At 43.8% G+C, this 21,032-nt stretch overlaps 1 protein-coding gene across 1 annotated transcript in view; it reads right to left on the bottom strand.

The window, feature by feature from the left end:
• The window catches only part of LOC146822082 (uncharacterized), a 237,178-nt gene that overhangs the window by 169,869 nt on the left and 46,277 nt on the right, over window positions 1–21,032 (bottom strand). The window contains exons 3-4 of the mRNA XM_085613179.1: window positions 15,177–15,320; window positions 2,542–2,685 (exon numbers count right to left, since the gene is read on the bottom strand). Coding sequence (XP_085469305.1) covers window positions 2,542–2,685; window positions 15,177–15,320 — 288 coding nt within the window. The remainder of the gene's footprint in view (window positions 1–2,541; window positions 2,686–15,176; window positions 15,321–21,032) is intronic.

Here is a 21,032-nt window from a genome sequence, read left to right as displayed (position 1 = left end):
AACTGTGTTCTATTTAGACATAGTTTGAAGATTTTTTGAGAAAATGTGGGTAAAGGAAAGTGATCATGAAACACGCGAGTCAAACCTTTCTGACTTCCTTTGGGTTTGTAATTTTAAAAAATGTCTGATGTTGGTTGGGGGTCCGGAAGTGATCTGATCAATGGGCCAAATATTATAGGCATACATCATGACAAAGTTTCTTTGAAACTTGCTTGTCACATATTACTTTGACGTGGTCACAGTGTTGGCCCCTTCCATTCAAATGTGAAGGTACCATTTTTATTTAGAGAAGTGTAGATGTTAGGACTGTTTTTGCTATTAGGAAATTCCCTTTTTTAGCATGTAAATATGATGAAACCTTGTTTTTCACTATGGTTTGCAGTGTAATACATGTAAGCAAACTAAGCTGTGCAGTTCAACTAAGCCCTATTTCACTGGCTTGCCTTGGGACATTAGTTTCAAAGCTCCACGGGTTAGCCTAACACGGAAGCCATCCTATATCGCACATTTTCAAATTGATTTGATCTATTCTGATTTTGTGCAATATGCTGTTCAACCATGCAGAGATAATAGAAGGGCATTCTAGTATCTGGTGTCAGCTGTTGAGAATGATCTGTCCCCATACCTTGTTGTTCTTGTTTTGGATTTTACCACTTGAATATGCACACAAGAAAGTGAGAAGTATTTTGTAATGTTCAATTATGTATTTAAACAATATCTGAGGACAGGCATAATATGATCTCTTTTCTTTAGACCAGTGAATAGCCTTTCAGTGACATTTTTAAACTAGTGGGAGTCAGCAGACTACTTTCTACCTCGTAGCCATGTATATCCCAGCACCATGGTCTAGCACAACTGGACAAGGGATTAATAAATTGGGGTTAAATGTATGATGGCATTTTGGGTTGGTAAAAAGTCTGATTGGCAAAATGGGCCCATTTGCGGCCGTATTTAACGAACCCAAATTGTGATTCCTTAACACATTACCAAATTGCAATTTGGCTTTGCAACTAAATACCAAATCATTTTTGGATGGGGATGTTTAGGGCATCCTTTCAAATACCGATTTAGAATGGGATATAATAATATTTTGTCACTGAAATCCTGTCATCTACCATTAATACTTTACAGAATGCACAAAAGTAGAGGTAACCCATTCACAAATGGGAAGGAGACCTGAAGGGAACCCTCCCCTTTGTGAATGCTGAAAAAACATAATGTTATTTCAAATGTAACATTTTAAATTATTAAAAAACTCATCCACTTTCCCTTTCAGGACAACGGGCTGAATTAAAAAAACAAGGATTGCTTTATTTAAAAGCAATCACAGACTTGGCGGTCTGCTGACCCCCATGCCACCATCCCTATGATGGCTGTGAATCATAGTGGGTCGGAATTTGCGACCTACCTCATTAATTTTTATGAAGTATGTCAAATTGTGACCCACTACGATTCAGTATTTTGATAACAGACCCAGTAGTTCACTGGTCTTTTCGCAAAATACCAAAATAATGATTGCAAGTTGCAACAGTATTTGTGACCAGTTCTTCGTACTCCTTTCACAGGAATCCTTAGAAAGAGTCAAACAAATCAACTCAGTGAAATCCTTTGTTGAAGGACGATTATTTACCTCAGTTTGTGGTTTTTGGTTTCTCTAATCCTGGGGGCTACCTCTTAACCCCCTTAGTCCTCTGCAATCTTTTTTTCTCCCCCTCTCCTTGTTTCCCTTCTCCAATCCTATCACTTTCCTTCCTGCCTTTGGGCGCTCCCGCTTGCCTTCTCCCCATTTCATCTGCCCCATCCTCATCCACTATTGCCACCCTGTAATTCTACAAACCTATACTTAAAAAAAAAATGGAATTCTTACAATTCAAATAATAGTAGTAATTGTAAGAATGTTGTTCTTTATACAGTCCTTGGTTTCTACCCTAGAACCAGTACACCTTTTCCACTGAACCAGGCTATTTTCATAAAAAAGGTATTTTGTCATTTTGGCATTTCTCCAGCTTGAAGTTTCCTCAGTCTCATTTTGTCAGTCTGACTGTCTTCATTTTGGATTATCGTTAATATGATAGAATTCTATATAAATGAGATCTACTCCTGATAGCAGACTGTATGGCATAATTTCAAAATGTAATGCTTTTTGTTTGTTCCTAATATATCTATTTTGAGCCAGACCCTAGTACAGCCGCCTTGGGAGATGCAGTGGGCACCGGAACTCCTGCAGGATAAAATATGACATTTTAGGAGAATCGTCTCATGGATAATGGGGCACTTATTGCTTTGAATTGATGGGTCTAGAGGGGCTGTATCTACAAACCTACGCCTCTGGAGCCTTGGTTAAGATAGAGGAGTGCAGATTAATGAAGCCTGGACCCTCCTTGCATCCTATCATGAACACACAGTAGAGTTTATTCAATCCAGTATATCTTTTGCACACTCCAAGACACATTTATAGAGGCAGGGCGAATTTCGATTCAGGTGGTGATTCTAAGATCCATGAAGAAAACTCAATAGAATGTGAAAATGCTTTACACTTACCTCTTTCATAGCATTCGATCCAGCGACGATCTTTGTCGTAGTTGCTAGTGGTGGCACACCACAAGGCAGAATGATCTTTTGTGGTGCAGCTTTGGTAGGTTACTCCTTTGAAGATGAATGGAAACACACAAGCTGGATTTATAGCTGCAATTGAAATAGGGAGATTAAAAAATTAGACCAGTCAGGGTGTAAAGGAAGATAACTTAGCAAGTTGATTCATTGGCGCTGGGACTGCTGGTTGCTGGAGTCCCTTGTGCTCTTTGGGGGTCTCTGTGTGCTAAAGACACCTCCCTTGCTGTCACTGGTGTCCCATGCTGTGGGGATGCTGAGTGCACTATAAAGTATGTCACGGAAAGCCCCACCCCCTTGCAGTGACTTTGCAACGGGAGCTCCTGGCGTTCGAGCCCCTTGGTGCTGGAGACCCTTGTGCTCATTGATGTCTCCGGGGACACACCCCTCCTGCCGTCAATGGTATCTCCCTTAAAACAATATTCGTGCCTTCGATATTTCTTTTGAGAAGATTAGTGTCACAATATTCTTGACAAGATATTTTTGAAACACAATATGTTTTATTTACTAGTTTTTTTACAAATACTATAGTCCTCGTTATCTTTTGTAACATTTCCTGTACACTGATTTACACATGTATGATTCTTTGAATTTGTGCATTTTAAGAATATGTTTAGTTTATGAAATGTGCTAATTTTTAAATGAATTTCAAAATCCTTACTTCTTTTGCTGAACAAATATCCCTAACATATCCTGTTCTTTCTTCATTCCCTATGTGAATATTGAAAATATTGGGACTACTTCCCAAACTCTCTGTTGCAGTCACATCTAGATCCTGCAGATGCAACTAATGTATTGCATAAGCATGGGAAATGGACTTTAAGAGTTTGAAAATATCAAAAGGTTAAACCTGAGTGTGGACCACATTTGTAGGGGATTTTCCTTACCACTTCCCTGAAAATCCCCTGGGGACTACCACCAGTCCAACTAATAAGGAAATGTTAATGCGCATATTACGCAGACTGAAATGAGTTAAGCACTCTGAATTCACTGCCTTACACAAGTTCATGAATACAGTGTAACATATGCAAGAATAAGGTACACTAAGTGAGCCAAGATGGAAGGCTAGAAGAAGGCTCCTTACGCACAGTACAGTGCAATTTAATTGTGCAATTGTTCAACGGAACTTCGGGCTAGATGTACGAATGATTTGCGACTCGCAAATCAGTCATAAATCGGTTAGCAACTGAAAAAGTGGCGTTTCATAATGTACAAACACCATTCACTAGCCAAAAATAGCAATGCGACATGTTTGCAAGTCGATATTTTTTGTGATCATAATTTATAAGTCGCAAAAACAGAATTGGTATTTGCGACTTGCAAACCTTATGTTTGAGGCTGTTGCAATTAGCAACTAGTTGCAAAAACACCAGTTTGCACATGCAATTTTGCACTGATTCATTTCAAGTAACTGTGCAGACTATAAAAGCTGGCCCCGAATGCATCAGGGGTTTCCACAATCAGCAAATTGTATGTGATTGTAAGGAGGATACGAGTACCGGCTGCTCAGCAGAGGAGGAGAGGACAGGAGAGGATCTAACTATTTTCCAACAGAGAAAGGAGGAAATCTTTGAACATTTCAGGGAAAGTAGTGCAGTGATTTTAGATTTGATTGAATTGCAAAAAACACATCTTGAAAGCAGTGCGCTGCGCAGCAGTTCCATCTCCACACATGTGCAGGTGTTGTGCTTACTGCACCTTTTGGCCTCTGGCCACTATCAGGAGTGTTGGCTGTTACCGGTGGGGTGTCACAAAGTGCGCTGTCGAGTTTTTTTATGTAAGTTCTTAGATGCCATGCTTCTAACCATGAACAGGTGCATATACTTCACCAGGAAAGCAGAGGAAATTCAAATCACAAAATGTAACTGTTACACAGTGGCAAAATTCCCATGTCTTAGGGCGTGTAGATGGAACACATGTTCCTATTAGTCCTCCAGCCCATAGTGAATACTTGTTTCGGAATCGGAAAAATACACATTCCCTCAATTTCCAAGTTGTATGTGAAGCACACACTTTCTTTACAGATACAGTGGCAAAATACCCCCATGTCTGATACATCTTCAGGCACAGCGGAACACCAACGCATGAAAACAGGGGATTTTGAGGAGGGATATGTTTTAGGTATTGTGATGCTGCATGATAACACATATGAATGTGATGACTAAATCTCAGGTTCTCACACTTATGTCTCTAGTTCCAAGTGACAGTCTGTATGCATTAAGGCCTGGGATGCTGACCCCATACCTATCCCAAGCAAACCAAAACGGAAGGCTTTACAACATTGCTAATCTTGCTCATCGACGCACCAGAGCGGTGATTGAATTAACATTTGGCATGCTGAATTCAAGATTTCGGTGCCTACACAAGAGTGGAGGTGCTAACAAACTTTTGCCAACATGTGCCATGTTGCACAACATAGCAACCAGGTGCCGTCTACCAATCGATTTGAAGGACACTGATTCTGAAGATGAGGATCGGGAACCGCTTCTTTAGCAGCCTGGACACCAGAGACCAGAGTACAGCGCTGGAGAGGCGATGCCTAAGGGATCACATTGCAACAAATTACTTCTCAAGGTAAATGCTGAGACACTGGACTCATTGGAATGCTGCAAACCAAAGCAACCTTTAATGTCAGGCTTTTTATATCCAACGTTTAAGGTGTAAACTGTATGAAAGCCAATTGGTCATTAAAGTTCAAAGGTTACATCACCAAAATAAATACAACCATGCCAATATGACCTTACAATATGATAGTAGCTTTCTGCAGTTACGTCCTATATGGCCTAACCCTATGTGTTCTCCAGCAGGAGTGGAACTGCTGCTGTGTCGCATCGCACGTGCATCACAGGCAGAGACGCTGCTAACACTTGAGATGTCCTCACTGTAGGAAGCTGGCTCTGTATATACTATACCAAAGTGAGGTATAGTGTGCACAGAGTCCAGTGAAACCTCAAAGGGAGGCAGAGGTAATGTTAGATAAAACTTTACTCTCTATTTATGGTAGTGTGGTCGATCAGTAAGGTAGTATCAGAGGACAGTGTTAAGCATTTGTTGCACACACTCAGTCAGCAAATGAATTCACACTCTCAAAGGCTGAACTTCAGACCAATTGTTTTTGTATAAAAATATTCTTTTAGTTATTTTATTTTCTAGAACCAAGCAAGCCTGGCACAGGTAAGCAATACATACTTTACAGTAGTAAATGATGATTGTAATACAGTTGAACTGCAATTGTAAATGTACTATGGTTTGACTTACAGTATTGTTTCAGAGAAATGCAATCACTTGTAAATACAGTACAAAGAATTGAACGGGATTTTCAGTAAAATAGCAGGTAAGTTACTTTTGGATCACTTTTCTTACTCAGTGATGTCCGCCTGGATGCGGCACTGAGACTTTTCCTGTAAACAGGTGATTAAAAGCGATTTTGTTAAATCGTACAATTTTAAAGAATTTTTTTAGGTTTCAAAACTCCACACTGAGAAACTTTTTCAGGCAAAAGTGTCAATATTATCCTATGGAGGAAAATATGGTTATCGTTTTTTAGGTAAGTATTCGGTAGTGGGAGTTGAGGTTCTGGGGGTAGACTCAGGGTTCCCCCAGGGTCAGTGATGCACTCTTCTTACACCCTCAGTGGCAAAAGGGTGGCCGGGTGCAGAGTGCTGAAGCCCGATGTTATCCAAAGGGGCATAGGGGGCCTCAGGATGGTGGCTGCTGGAAAGCAGGCCCCTGGGCTGTGGGAGCAAAGCTCATGGACTTTAGCTCAGGGCAAATGGGGAAACAAGTTACCATTAACCCATTAACTGCGGCATAAAATCCGCCGCGGTGCGGGTAAATTCTTGCGGGGGCAAGGGCGCGTCGGCCAACGGACGTGCGCAGCACTACGGAGGTAGTGTTCGCAACGGCCGTTGGCCGACGGGCGCATCGAATGGGTTAAAGGTGGTAGGGCGGCTGGGTGCAGGGTGCTATTGCGACCTCGGATGCCCTGTTGTTTCCAATGAAGACCCTCCAGTTTGCAAAAGCACTGCAGGCAGGGAGACGAAGGACTTCTGGGTTCAACCACCACTTTGAAAGGTAAGTTGGGAAGTCAAGGGATGGTTACGCACCGTTGGTTTGGGCACACAAGGCAGTGGGGCATCAGGTGCCGAGGTGCCTTTTGGGGTCGGATCTTCTTACCAGCTCCTGGTAGCGGTTAGGGGGGCCTTCTGGATTTAGACTGCAGGCGTCAGCTGGAAGTTTGAGGCAGGACAGGGGAGGCCGGCTCTCGGTTCAGGATCGCCAGGGTGACCAGCTCGGGCCATGGGCAGCGGGTGCAGGTTTAGGTGGATTTGCGGTCTCCGGCTGCTGCCAGAGGTTGCAGCTGAACAAATCCGGTGTTCACAGGGGAAGCAGTCTTTGGAAGTGAAGGCAGGCAGGTCCTCTGGGGTTTTTGAGGTTACTGGCTGCAGGACACATCAGGATTTCGCAGGAGCAGGTTCGAGGGGGAGACAGGACGGTAGGGCTGGGGCCAAGTCAGTGGGTGTCTTTCTCTTGTTAGCTGCTGCACGGCTGTTCGGTTCTTGTTTTTCTTTTCTTCTTGTCTGGATCTGAGGAAGAAAGGTTCAGGGGTGCCCCTAAATACTAGATTTAGGGGCTTTACTGGTAGGTAAAAGGCAGGGACCAATGGGTCTCTTCCCTGGGGTGGGTACACCCCCTAATATGCCAAATTCCAGTGAACTGCTATACCAAATACATGATGCCATGAGCACTTTTGAACAAAATAACAATAGTCTCCTTTCTTCCTTCGTGTAATGTCGTGTACATACATGTACATTTGCCTTTCTTATTAATTCTATTTGAGACATTGTTGTTAATTTTCGTTTTGATCTATGCCAGGGCAGTGGTTTGTAGGCATGACACACAGGGATGTGTGGCATGTTGACTCTTCACTTTGATCTGCACCAAGACACGCAGCCTGCAAAGGCAGTGTGTGAGTGTCAGGGTACAGGACCTCTAAGGAGGGCACAATAAGTGCTGTAGCCCTTAGAGGCCTTCTCTAGTCACAGTGCCCTGGGTACCTGTGGTACCATTTACCAGGGGCTGACCAGTGGCCAGAGATGCCAATTGGGTTTAGACTTCAATGCAGTTTTAGGTAAAGAACATAGGCCCTGGCTACCTGATTAGCAGGAGTCCAGGGCACACTCAGTCAAAGTACATCAGCAATTCAGCAAAAAGTGGGGGCAACCATGCAGAAAGAGGGTACTTTCTCACACAACCCCCTCAAACGAAAGAGGATTAGACTAACCTTGCCCTAGAGAGTCTTCATTTTCTAAGTGGAAGAACCTGGAAAGTCCATCTGCATTGACATTTGCAGTCCCAGGTCTGTGTTCCACTACAAAGTCCATTCGCTGTAGGGAGATGGACCACCTCAACAGATTAGGATTTTCACCTTTCATCTGCATTAGCCATCTGAGAGGTCTGTGATCAGTTTGAACTAGGAAGTGTGTACCAAACAAGTATGGTCTCAACTTTTTCAGGGACCAAATCACAGCAAAGGCCTCCCTCTCAATGGCACCCCAATGCTGCTCCCTGGGGAGAAGCCTTCTGCTTATCAAAACAACAGGTTGGTCTTGGTCTTCATCATTGGTGTGGGATAGGACCGCTCCTATCCTTAGCTAAGAGGCATCAGTCTGCACAATGAACTGCTTGGTAAAGTCTAGAGCTTTGAGAATTGGTGCTGAACACATGTCCTCTTTCAGGGTGTCAAAAGCCTTTTGACAACTAACTGTCCAGTTTACCTTCTGGGCATCTTCTTGGGGGCAAGTTCTGTGAGGGAAGCCATTATGGACCCATATCCCTTTACAAACCTCCTGTAGTACCCAGTCAAGCCAAGGAATGCCCTGATTTGGGTTGTTGGAGCTGCCCAGTCCAGTATGGCCTGGATCTTGGGCTGGGAGTGCCACTATCCTCTGTGAGGAAGTGAGAGTCTTGTGTTTATAATTTGCAAGTGGGCATGCTTACCTGAGCACCACCGGTGATCAGGTAGCATGCTGGTATGGTAGCTGATAGAGTGTAGATAATAGTAGGTGGTTATAGTTAGGACCTAGTTTCCATAGGAAATGTATTTTTTGTTTTGCCAATAACTTTGACGCCGCTTGACGAATCTTCACTTTTGCTACAGTCGGTTCAGCTGGTGTCCCAAAACGTTTTTTCCCCATGCACTTTCCCATAGGGATTTTGAACACAACTACAGGCAAACTGCTGAACGTAATTACAGCAAATTTGGTAGAAAGCTAGATGTTGTCCCAGAAAGCATGCTTTTTGTGATTTGGTGTAAATCCATTCAATAGTTTTAGAGACATTTACTTAAAACAAATATAGATACCTGGAGACACAGATCCTTGCTGTGACTTTCGGATCCTACTGAAATGTGATTGGCTGCCAACACTTCAATGAGGAAGTGTTGGCAGCCATCTTGGAACTCGGCTTGAAGCGGAGTCCCACAAAAAATGTAAAAAACAAAAAGGAAAGGAGGCAGGGTCGGAATAATCTGAACCCCCCCCCCCCCCCCCAGATATAGGGGTTAAAAGTGTTTTTTAAAATCCAATTTTGCAGCAAATTCACCGGCGGACCCGGGGATCCGCTACAGAATCGAAACACTTTTTCTGGAAGTCCCCAAAGTGGGCCAAATCCCAGGGGCAGTGTTTTTTAATTATGCAGGGGGTGCCCGCCACCTCCCCGGGGCAAACTATAAAATGATGCAGGGGGACGTTGCGGACCCCGGCAGCCCTGGGGACTGCCACCTGATGTTTAGAGAGACTGCATTTTTTGCTTCTTGTCTAAAGGGGTGAAATATCAATAATGTTTTTTCACCTGAATCTATAGCTATCCCTGACTCAGGAATATTCAGCCCGAAATGCATTGGGCCCAAGGGAATACAGCTGCATAGGATGAATTATGTGGTCCATGTGCTATAGAAACATTCCTGGATCGGCATTTCTATAGCATTTGAAAAAAATTGGGAATCACACAGCCTTTTATGTGTATGGAGAAAGTGATAAAATTAAACATGGACTAAAACGCATTAAAATGGATGATTTAACTAATAACGGAGACTTTTGAATATTTTCTTCAGTCTGCAAATATTGTTGTCTTTGGGCATCTTAAAATAAAGGATGGTTGAACATTAAGGTGTGCATTCTGTCACTAAACTTGGATACACATCCCTGTGTGCTAGGCCTACCGGACACTTAGGGCCTGATGACAAGTTTGACAGTGCGGCGGCGGGACCACCCCACCGCCTGCACCGCCAAACCCGCTTAAAGCTGGCTGCCGTATAATTACTTTTTTTGTCATTGGCGGGTGATTATTTGGCGTTCCCACGGTGGTACTGCACCTATAAAATAGGAATTGCAATGGGAATGTCTAGGGAATTCCAGCACAGCAAGGACCTGAAAACCATGCTGTGCTGGAACCAGGGGTGCATGCACACAGGGGGTCACATGTTGTGCCCCCCTATGTGCATCCACATGGAGCGAGGTACTTCTTTCTTCACAGCCATTGTTTTCATGGAGGAAAGACCTTAATAAAATCAGTGGCGATGAGGAAAGTCCCACCAAGCATATTGAAGCCTCTTGACTGCCGCACCACTGCCAGGGAATGGCAGCTCCCGGGCGGAGTCGACGGTCCCAGCGTGGCACGACCACCAAGGTTGTAATGTGGCACTGCCACCCCACCATAAGACAGGGTGCACTATACCCCTTGTGTGGGCATATCTACATGAGTGGATGTGTCCCTGTGAAATGTAAGTCAATTCTTTATATCACGAATGTGCAGGGAAACCATACTGAGTACGTGGGCTGGACACTCGTGATAACGAGTTCTCCAGCTACAGGATGACTGTACACACAGATGTTTCATACCAAACATCTCGTATTATTAAGCCAACACTGATGTTAGTGTTCGATTTATTATTAAATGCACCCACAGTGCACCTTAGAGGTGCCCCCTGAAAACCTACTGACTACTAGTGGCTTGACTGACTGATCTTGACCAGCCTGCTGCCACTCCTGAGTTGAGAGCCATTGCTCTTAGAGGCAAGGAACAAAGCCTGCTCTTGACAGAGGTGTTTATTTATTTATTTATTTAGAGGTTTTATATAGCGCTAGCTTGACCCAGGGGTAACAGAGCGCTTTACAGAATTAAGAGCAAGGCAACAATCAATGGAACAGGTTAATTACGAAATGGCAAAGGAAGTGAAAGATCAGCACAGATTTTGGAGCAAGGCAATAAACTTATGATCAATAGTTACATACGCTTAAAAATATGGGAAATGTAACGGAGAAGGAACACACATAAATTCAGTACAAAGAACGATTTGTAGGGATATGAGGGATGAAGTTGCTGAAAATGAGGTCCGAGCAACTAACAATTTGGGGAACATAAAGTGCTGGCTCGGCAAGAGCCAGTGGAAACAGAGCGATGAACAGACAAATTACAGAAATGAGGTTAGAACAAGGTGTTCACACCTTCTCCATGCAGGACCTGCATTCCAGGGCTCTGCCGACCCGAGCCTCTCCAAATAGTGGAGATGACCCCCCCGTCCAGACAGGTGGAAAAATTAGTAAGATGAGGAAGCGTGTCCCCACTAAGCCAGCACCACCCCTAAGGTGGACTAGTTGATGAGGACACCACCTTTTCAAATATCTCCATCTTATTTTGGATTGAATTAGTATTTTAGGGTCAGGTTTAAGCCCACTTCCCACAGGAAGTGTAGATATAGAGGGTGTTGACACCCTAACAGTAGGCAGCCCGTTGGCTACTACCGTCACTCCCCTTAACACCGCTAAACTGAGTATTTAGGTGGCACCCCTGAACCCTAAAACTCTGATTCGACAGGCAAGAGAAGAAGGAGAAAGAAGGGTCACTGTCTGGTAAGAACTGCAGAAAGCCCTATGAACTTCTGGTGCAAAACCCTGCCTGCGCGCTACTCTCTAGGCAATCGCGACAGAGAGACTCGCCCTGAAAGCTGGAAAACTACCAGAACGTCGGGTAGCCTGCCAGCACTTTGAAAATTGCCCGTAGTCTTCCTTAGAGTAGAAGAAATACTCCCTTGCAGTCTGCAGGTACCGAAGAGCAGAGTCCACTCCACCGACTTACAGCTCTTTGACTCGACCAACACTGCAGATGAACAGGAAAAGGTCCCGTGCTCTGGAGGATCAGATTTGTCTCTCCACCAAGTGTGAAGACACCATATCCAACCGGAGCCGTGCAGCACCAATACCCGCGGTACCAGACGCCCTGCAACCAACACCGACAGCGAGCGCCCATTCGGGATTCCTACTTCACCACGACTGAGCAGCCATCGAGGGATGTCATCATCACTGAGACCCACTTCGAGAGTGGCCTAGCAGTCCTGATTTTGCACCTGTCAGCTGTTTGTCCCCATCTGCGAGGAGCATCTTTGTGCATTTAGCTCAACCAACCTAGTTGCTCTGCACCCAGCCCTCCTGGCTTGGGTAAGGCTAAGCCGGCTGTGTTTTCTTTTTCTAAAGGCCCTTGCGACCCGAGCCCCCATTTGGGAGCTCTTGCACTTTCTTGCAAGTCCCCCTGTGCAGCCTGTTTCCAGGCGACCAACTGTACTTACATTTATGCATTCATGAGTTTTCTTCACACAGGATTGCATTGTGCATAAAGACACATGACTTTGAAACATTTTCTTACCTTTAAAAATTGATAATAAAAACAGTACATATTTTTGAACAATGTTCCTGGTTTTTCAAAATACTTTTAAAGAAGTATTATTTTTCTAATTTAGTCTCAGATTTATTCTTTGAATGTGTGTCTCATGTATTACCTCTGTGAGTACAACAAACGCCTAGCACTACCATCTGATAAGCATAAGTGCTCGCCCACACTGCCACAAAATAGAGCATTAGTATTATCTACTTAAGCCTATGTAAACCAATTTGGGACTCACTGGACTCCTACACAGCGTACTTCTTTTTAGCACATTATATAGAAAGCCAGCATTCTGCATAGAGGGAAACTGTGTTCTATTTAGACATAGTTTGAAGATTTTTGAGAAAATGTGGGTAAAGGAAAGTGATCATGAAACACGCAAGTCAAACCTTTCTGACTTCCTTTGGGTTTGTAATTTTAAAAAATGTCTGATGTTGGTCGGGTTCTCCGGAAGTGATCTGATCAATGGGCCAAATATTATAGGCATACATCATGACAAAGTTTCTTTGAAACTTGCTTGTCACATATTACTTTGACGTGGTCACAGTGTTGGCCCCTTCCATTCAAATGTGAAGGTACCATTTTTATTTAGAGAAGTGTAGATGTTAGGACTGTTTTTGCTATTAGGAAATTCCCTTTTTCAGCATGTAAATATGATGAAACCTTGTTTTTCACTATGGTTTGCAGTGTAGTATACGTAAGCAAACTAAGCTGTGAGTTCAACTAAGCCCTATTTCACTGGCTTGCCTTGGGACATTAGTTTCAAAGCTCCACGGGTTAGCCTAACACGGAAGCCATCCCATATAGCACATTTTCAAATTGATTTGATCTATTCTGATTTTGTACAATATGTTGTTCAAACATGCAGAGAGAATAGAAGGGCATTCTAGTATCTGGTGTCAGCTGTTGAGAATGCTCTGTCCCCATACCTTGTTGTTCTTGTTTTGGATTTTACCACTTGAATATGCACACAAGAAAGTGAGAAGTATTTTGTAATGCTCAATTATGTATTTAAACAATATCTGAGGACAGGCATAATATGATCTCTTTTCTTTAGACCAGTGAATAGCCTTTCAGTGACATTTTTAAACTAGTGGGAGTCAGCAGACTACTTTCTACCTCGTAGCCATGTATGTCCCAGCACCATGGTCTAGCACAACTGGACAAGGGATTAATAAATTGGGGTTAAATGTATGATGGCATTTTGGGTTGGTAAAAAGTCTGATTGGCAAAATGGGCCCATTTGCGGCCGTATTTAACGAACCCAAATTGTGATTCCTTAAAACATTACCAAATTGAAATTTGGGTTTGCAACTAAATACCAAATCATTTGTGGATGGGGATGTTTAGGGCATCCTTTCAAATACCGATTTAGAATGGGATATAATAATATTTTGTGACTGAAATCCTGTCATCTACCATTAATACTTTACAGAATGCACAAAAGTAGAGGTAACCCATTCACAAATGGGAAGGAGACCTGAAGGGAACCCTCCCCTTTGTGAATGCTGAAAAAACATAATGTTATTTCAAATGTAACATTTTAAATTATTAAAAAACTCATCCACTTTCCCTTTCAGGACAACGGGCTGAATTAAAAAAACAAGGATTGCTTTATTTAAAAGCAATCACAGACTTGGTGGTCTGCTGACCCCCATGCCACCATCCCTATGATGGCTGGCAATCATAGTGGGTCGGAATTTGCGACCTACCTCATTAATTGTTATGAAGTATGTCAAATTGTGACCCACTACGATTCAGTATTTTGATAACAGACCCAGTAGTTCACTGGTCTTTTCGCAAAATACCAAAATAATGATTGCAAGTTGCAACAGTATTTGTGACCAGTTCTTCGTACTCCTGGCACAGGAATCCTTAGAAAGAGTCAAACAAATCAACTCAGTGAAATCCTTTGTTGAAGGATGATTATTTACCTCAGTTTGTGGTTTTTGGTTTCTCTAATCCTGGGGGCTACCTCTTAACCCCCTTAGTCCTCTGCAATTTTTTTTTCTCCCCCTCTCTTTGTTTCCCTTCCCCAATCCTATCACTTTCCTTCCTGCCTTTGGGCGCTCCCGCTTGCCTCCTCCCCATCCCATCTGCACCATCCTCATGCACTATTGCCACCCTGTAATTCTACAAACCTATACTTTAAAAAAATAATTGAATTCTTACAATTCAAATAATAGTAGTATTTGTAAGAATTTTGTTTTTTATACAGTCCTTGGTTTCTACCCTAGAACCAGTACACCTTTTCCACTGAACCAGGCTATTTTCATAGAAAATGTATTTTATCATTTTGACATTTCTCCAGCTTGAAGTTTCCTCAGTCTCATTTTGTCAGTCTGACTGTCTTCATTTTGGATTATCGTTCACATGATGGAATTCTATATAAATGAGATCTACTCCTGATAGCAGACTGTATGGCATCATTTCAAAATGTAATGCTTTTTGTTTGTTCCTAATATATCTATTTTGAGCCAGACCCTAGTACAGCCGCCTTGGGAGATGCAGTAGGCACCTGATCTCCTGCAGGATAAAATATGACATTTTAGGAGAATCGTCTCATGGATAATGGGGCACTTATTGCTTTGAATTGATGGGTCTAGAGGGGCTGTATCTACAAACCTAAGCCTCTGGAGCCTTGGTTAAGAGAGAGGAGTGCAGATTAATGAAGCCTGGACCCTCCTTGCATCCTATCATGAACACACAGTAGAGTTTATTCAATCCAGTATATCTTTTGCACACTCCAAGACACATTTGGAGAGGCAGGGCGAATTTCGATTGAGGTGGTGATTCTAGGATCCATGAAGAAAACTCAATAGAATGTGAAAATGCTTTACACTTACCTCTTTTATAGCATTCGATCCAGCGACGATCTTTGTCGTAGTTGCTAGTGGTGGCACACCACAAGGCAGAATGATCTTGTGTGGTGCAGCTTTGGTAGGTTACTCCTTTATAGATGAATGGAAACACACAATCTGGATTTATAGCTGCAATTGAAATAGGGAGATTAAAAAATTAGACCAGTCAGGGTGTAAAGGAAGATAACTTAGCAAGTTGATTCTTGGCGCTGGGGCTGCTGGTTGCTGGAGTCCCTTGTGCTCTTTGGGGGTCTCTGGGTGCTAAAGACACCTCCCTTGCTGTCACTGGTGTCCCATGCTGTGGGGATGCTGAGTGCACTATAAAGTATGTCACGGAAAGCCCCACCCCATTGCAGTGACTTTGCAACGGGAGCTCCTGGCGTTCGAGCCCCTTGGTGCTGGAGTCCCTTGTGCTCATTGGAGTCTCCGGGGACACACTCCTCCTGCCGTCAATGGTATCTCCCTTAAAACAATATTCGTGCCTTCGATATTTCTTTTCAGAAGATTAGTGTCACAATATTCTTGACAAGATATTTTTGAAACACAATATGTTTTATTTACTAGTTTTTTTACAAATACTATAGTCCTAGTTATCTTTTGTAACATTTCCTGTACACTGATTTACACATGTATGATTCTTTGAATTTGTGCATTTTAAGAATATGTTTAGTTTATGAAATGTGCTAATTTTTAAATGAATTTTGAAAATCCTTACTTCTTTTGCTGAACAAATATCCCTAACATATCCTGTTCTTTCTTCATTCCCTATGTGAATATTGAAAATATTGGGACTACTTCCCAAACTCTCTGTTGCAGTCACATCTAGATCCTGCAGATGCAACTAATGTATTGCATAAGCATGGGAAATGGACTTTAAGAGTTTGAAAATATCAAAAGGTTAAACCTGAGTGTGGACCACATTTGTAGGGGATTTTCCTTACCACTTCCCTGAAAATCCCCTGGGGACTACCACCAGTGCAACTAATAAGGAAATGTTAATGCGCATATTACGCAGACTGAAATGAGTTAAGCACTCTGAATTCACTGCCTTACACAAGTTCATGAATACAGTGTAACATATGCAAGAATAAGGTACACTAAGTGAGCCAAGATGGAAGGCTAGAAGAAGGCTCCTTACGCACAGTACAGTGCAATTTAATTGTGCAATTTTTCAACGGAACTTCGGGCTAGATGTACGAATGATTTGCGACTCGCAAATCAGTCATAAATCGGTTAGCAACTGAAAATGTGGCGTTTCATAATGTACAAACACCATTCACTAACCAAAAATAGCAATGCGACATGTTTGCAAGTCGATATTTTTTGTGATCATAATTTATAAGTCGCAAAAACAGAATTGGTATTTGCGACTTGCAAACCTTATGTTTGAGGCTGTTGCAATTAGCAACTAGTTGCAAAAACACCAGTTTGCACATGCAATTTTGCACTGATTCATTTCAAGTAACTGTGCAGACTATAAAAGCTGGCCCCGAATGCATCAGGGGTTTCCACAATCAGCAAATTGTATGTGATTGTAAGGAGGATACGACTACCAGCTGCTCAGCAGAGGAGGAGAGGACAGGAGAGGATCTAACTATTTTCCAACAGAGAAAGGAGGAAATCTTTGAACATTTCAGGGAAAGTAGTGCAGTGATTTTAGATTTGATTGAATTGCAAAAAACACATCTTGAAAGCAGTGCGCTGCGCAGCAGTTCCATCTCCACACATGTGCAGGTGTTGTGCTTACTGCACCTTTTGGCCTCTGGCCACTACCAGGAGTGTTGGCTGTTACTGGTGGGGTGTCACAAAGTGCGCTGTCAAGTTTTTTTATGTAAGTTCTTAGATGCCATGCTTCTAACCATGAACAGGTACATATACTTGACCAGGAATGCAGAGGAAATTCAAATCACAAAATGTAACTGTTACACAGTGGCAAAATTCCCATGTCTTAGGGCGTGTAGATGGAACACATGTTCCTATTAGTCCTCCAGCCCATATTGAATACTTGTTTCGGAATCGGAAAAATACACATTCCCTCAATTTCCAAGTTGTATGTGAAGCACACCCTATCATTACAGATACAGTGGCAAAATACCCCCATGTCTGGTACATCTTCAGGCACAGCGGAACACCAACGCATGAAAACAGGGGATTTTGAGGAGGGATATGTTTTAGGTAATGTGATACTGCATGATAACACATATGAATGTGATCACTACATCTCAGGTTCTCACACTTATGTCTCTAGTTCCAAGTGACAGTCTGTATGCATTAAGGCCTGGGATACTGACCCCATACCTAGCCCAAGCAAACCAAAACGGAAGTCTTTACAACATTGCTAATCTTGCTCATCGACGCACCAGAGCGGTGATTGAATTAATATTTGGCATGCTGAATTCAAGATTTCGGTGCCTACACAAGAGTGGAGGTGCTAACAAACTTTTGCCAACATGTGCCATGTTGCACAACATAGCAACCAGGTGCCGTCTACCAATCGATTTGAAGGACACTGATTCTGAAGATGAGGATCAGGAACCACTTCTTTAACAGCCTGGACACCAGAGACCAGAGTACAGCGCTGGAGAGGAGATGCCTAAGGGATCACATTGCAACAAATTACTTCTCAAGGTAAATGCTGAGACACTGGACTCATTGGAATGCTGCAAACCAAAGCAAGCTTTAATATCAGGCTTTTTATATCCAACGTTTAAGGTGTAAACTGTATGAAAGCCAATTGGTTATTAAAGTTCAAAGGTTACATCACCAAAATAACTACAACCATGCCAATATGACCTTACAATATGATAGTAGCTTTCTGCAGTTACGTCCTATATGGCCTAACCCTATGTGTTCTCCAGCAGGAGTGGAACTGCTGCTGCGTCGCATCGCACGTGCATCACAGGCAGAGACGCTGCTAACACTTGAGATGTCCTCACTGTAGGAAGCTGGCTCTGTATATACTATACCAAACTGAGGTATAGTGTGCACAGAGTCCAGTGAAACCCCAAAGGAGGCAGAGGTAATGTTAGATAAAACTTTACTCTCTATTTATGGTAGTGTGGTCGATCAGTAAGGTAGTATCAGAGGACAGTGTTAAGCATTTGTTGCACACACTCAGTCAGCAAATGAATTCACACACTCAAAGGCTGAACTTCAGACCAATTGTTTTTGTATACAAATATTCTTTTAGTTATTTTATTTTCTAGAGCCAAGCAAGCCTGGCACAGGTAAGCAATACATACTTTACAGTAGTAAATGATGATTGTAATACAGTTGAATTGCAATTGTAAATGTACTATGGTTTGACTTACAGTATTGTTTCAGAGAAATGCAATCACTTGTAAATACATAGAATTGAATGGGATTTTCAGAAAAATAGCAGGTAAGTTACTTTTGGATCACTTTTCTTACTCAGTGATGTACGCCTGGATGCAGCACTGAGACATTTCCTGTAAACATGTGAGTTAAAGCGATTTTGTTAAATCGTACAATTTTAAAGAATTTCTTTAGGTTTCAAAACTCCACACTGAGAAACTTTTTCAGGCAAGTGTCAATATTATCCTATGGAGGAAAATATGGTTATCGGTTTTTAGGTAAGTATTCGGTAGTGAGAGTTGAGGTTCTGGGGGTAGACTCAGGGGTCCCCCAGGGTCAGTGATGCACTCTTCTTACACCCTCAGTGGCACTAGGGTGGCCAGGTGCAGAGTGCTGATGCCCGATGTTATCCAAAGGGGCATAGGGGGCCTGAGGTTGGTGGCTGCTGGCAAGCAGGCCCCTGGGCTGTGGGAGCAAAGCTCCTGGACTTTAGCTCAGGGCAAATGGGGAAACAAATTACCATTAACCCGTTAACTGTGGCGTAAAATCCGCTGCGGTACGGGTAAATTCTTACGTGGGCGGGGCCTTGTCAGCCAACGGACGTGCGCAGCACTACGGAGGTAGTGCTCAATATGGCCGTTGGCCGACGGATGCATCGAACGGGTTAAACATGCTAGGGCGGCCGGGTGTAGGGTGCTGTTTTGACCTCGGATGCCCTGTTGTTTCCAATGGAGACCCTCCGGTTTGCAAAAGCACTGCAGGCAGGGAGACGAAGGACTTCTAGGTTCGACCACCACTTTGAGAGGTAAGTTGGGAAGTTAATGCACCATTGGTTTGGGCACACAAGGCCATGGGGCATCGGGTGCCGGGGTGCCTTTTGGGGTTGGATCTTCTCACTAGTTCCTGGTCGCTGTTAGGGAGGCCTTCTGTATTTAGAATGCAAGCGTCGGCTGGAGGCTTGAGGCAGGTCAGGGGTTGCCAAATCTCAGTTCAGGTTCGCAGGGGTGACCTCCTCATGGTGTTTGCCCACTCGAGCTCGTGCCATGGACGGCGGGTGCAGAGTGGGGCGGATTTGCAGTTTCCGGCTACCGCCAGAGGTTGCAGTTGAACAAATTCAGTGTTCACGGGAGAACCAGTCTTTGGAAGTGAAGGCAGGCAGGTCCTCCGGGATTTTGAGGTTGCTGGCTGCAGGACACACCAGGATTTCGCAGGAGCAGGTTCGAGGGGGAGACAGGCCAGTAGGGCTGGGGCCAAGTCAGTGGGTGTTATCCTCTTGTTAGCTGCTGCACGGCTGTTTGGTCCTTCTACTTCTTTTATTCTTGTTTCTTGTCTAGTTCTGAGGAAGCAAGGTTCAGGGGTGCCCCTAAATACTAGATTTAGGTGTGTTACAGGTAGTTAAAAGACAGGGACCAATAGGTCCCTTCCCTGGGGTGGTTACACCACCTATTATGCCACCCTCCAGTGGGAGGGGGGCATGTGCCTGTCCCTGGTTGGCTGAGTCCCCCCATCTTCAGGATGGTGTGGACTGAGAGTTGGGCTTCACCTCGCCTCCCCCACCTGAGGGGTGGAGTTGGCAGAGGTGGGCACACCTCTCTTCCTCACTTGTTTTTCCCGCCGGTTCTCCCACCCAAAGTGGGGGCCAGAACTAGTGGTGACCAGTTCCTAAAAGCAGCAATTTGCCTGGGGAAGCTCACAAAGTCGGCAAGCCTTTGAAGCTACCCCTTCGTGAACCCTGCCGATTCTTTGGGAGGAGGCTTGGCACCTCTTCCCATAATGTGCATTGTTTCAGGTCCCAGAGAGCAGCAGGCTCTCGACCCAGGGGTCCAGAAACATGTCTGGCGGTGGCAACTGAAAGCAGACACTCAGCCTGGACACTCGTGGTGGGTTCGTTTTTAGGGAGCATCTCTAAGATGCCCTCTGTTTGCTGCTACTAGCGAACAGAGACACCACACGGATGCCAGAATAAGAGCGGTCCCAGCGTGGCTTGACTTCCAGCTCCTAGAGACACGCACACGTCCTTAAGTGGACGCGGTCTTCTAAACTGAAGTCACTGAATAAATATGTACCCTTAAGCGGATTATCGCGCTTGTACATAGGAACCTTGAACCTTCATGTCCCTCAGTAAAGGAATCCCGCTCAACGAACGGCAGCGGGCACACAAACAGGTCCAGCACCTATCCAGGTTTCCCCTTCTGTCATGATGAAGACCCACACGGCCAAGGTTCAAACCACCCTCAAGGCCATATAGACGGGTCGAAACGTCGACGCCCTCATTTCTCTAGCCTGGGACACGCCACTCCCTCACGTGCTATACTAGAATTGTCTTCTAATTTGATTTGTAAATTTATAATTCAGTTTGCATACTCTGAAACGTGACCAGGCTCTATAGGACGGTGATTGTTAACCAGTCCAGCATTGAATTTTGCCTAATTTCTTTATGTCACTACCCTCTGATATCTCTCTTCCTTCACTCATTCACCCTTAAGCACCCTTGCTATATGCACGTTCCCTCTGAAGCAACCTTGA

The sequence above is a fragment of the Triturus cristatus genome, chromosome 6, assembly GCF_964204655.1.
Source record: "Triturus cristatus chromosome 6, aTriCri1.1, whole genome shotgun sequence".
NCBI classification, from domain to species: domain Eukaryota; kingdom Metazoa; phylum Chordata; class Amphibia; order Caudata; family Salamandridae; genus Triturus; species Triturus cristatus.
This window is presented reverse-complemented; position numbering and strand designations above follow the sequence as displayed.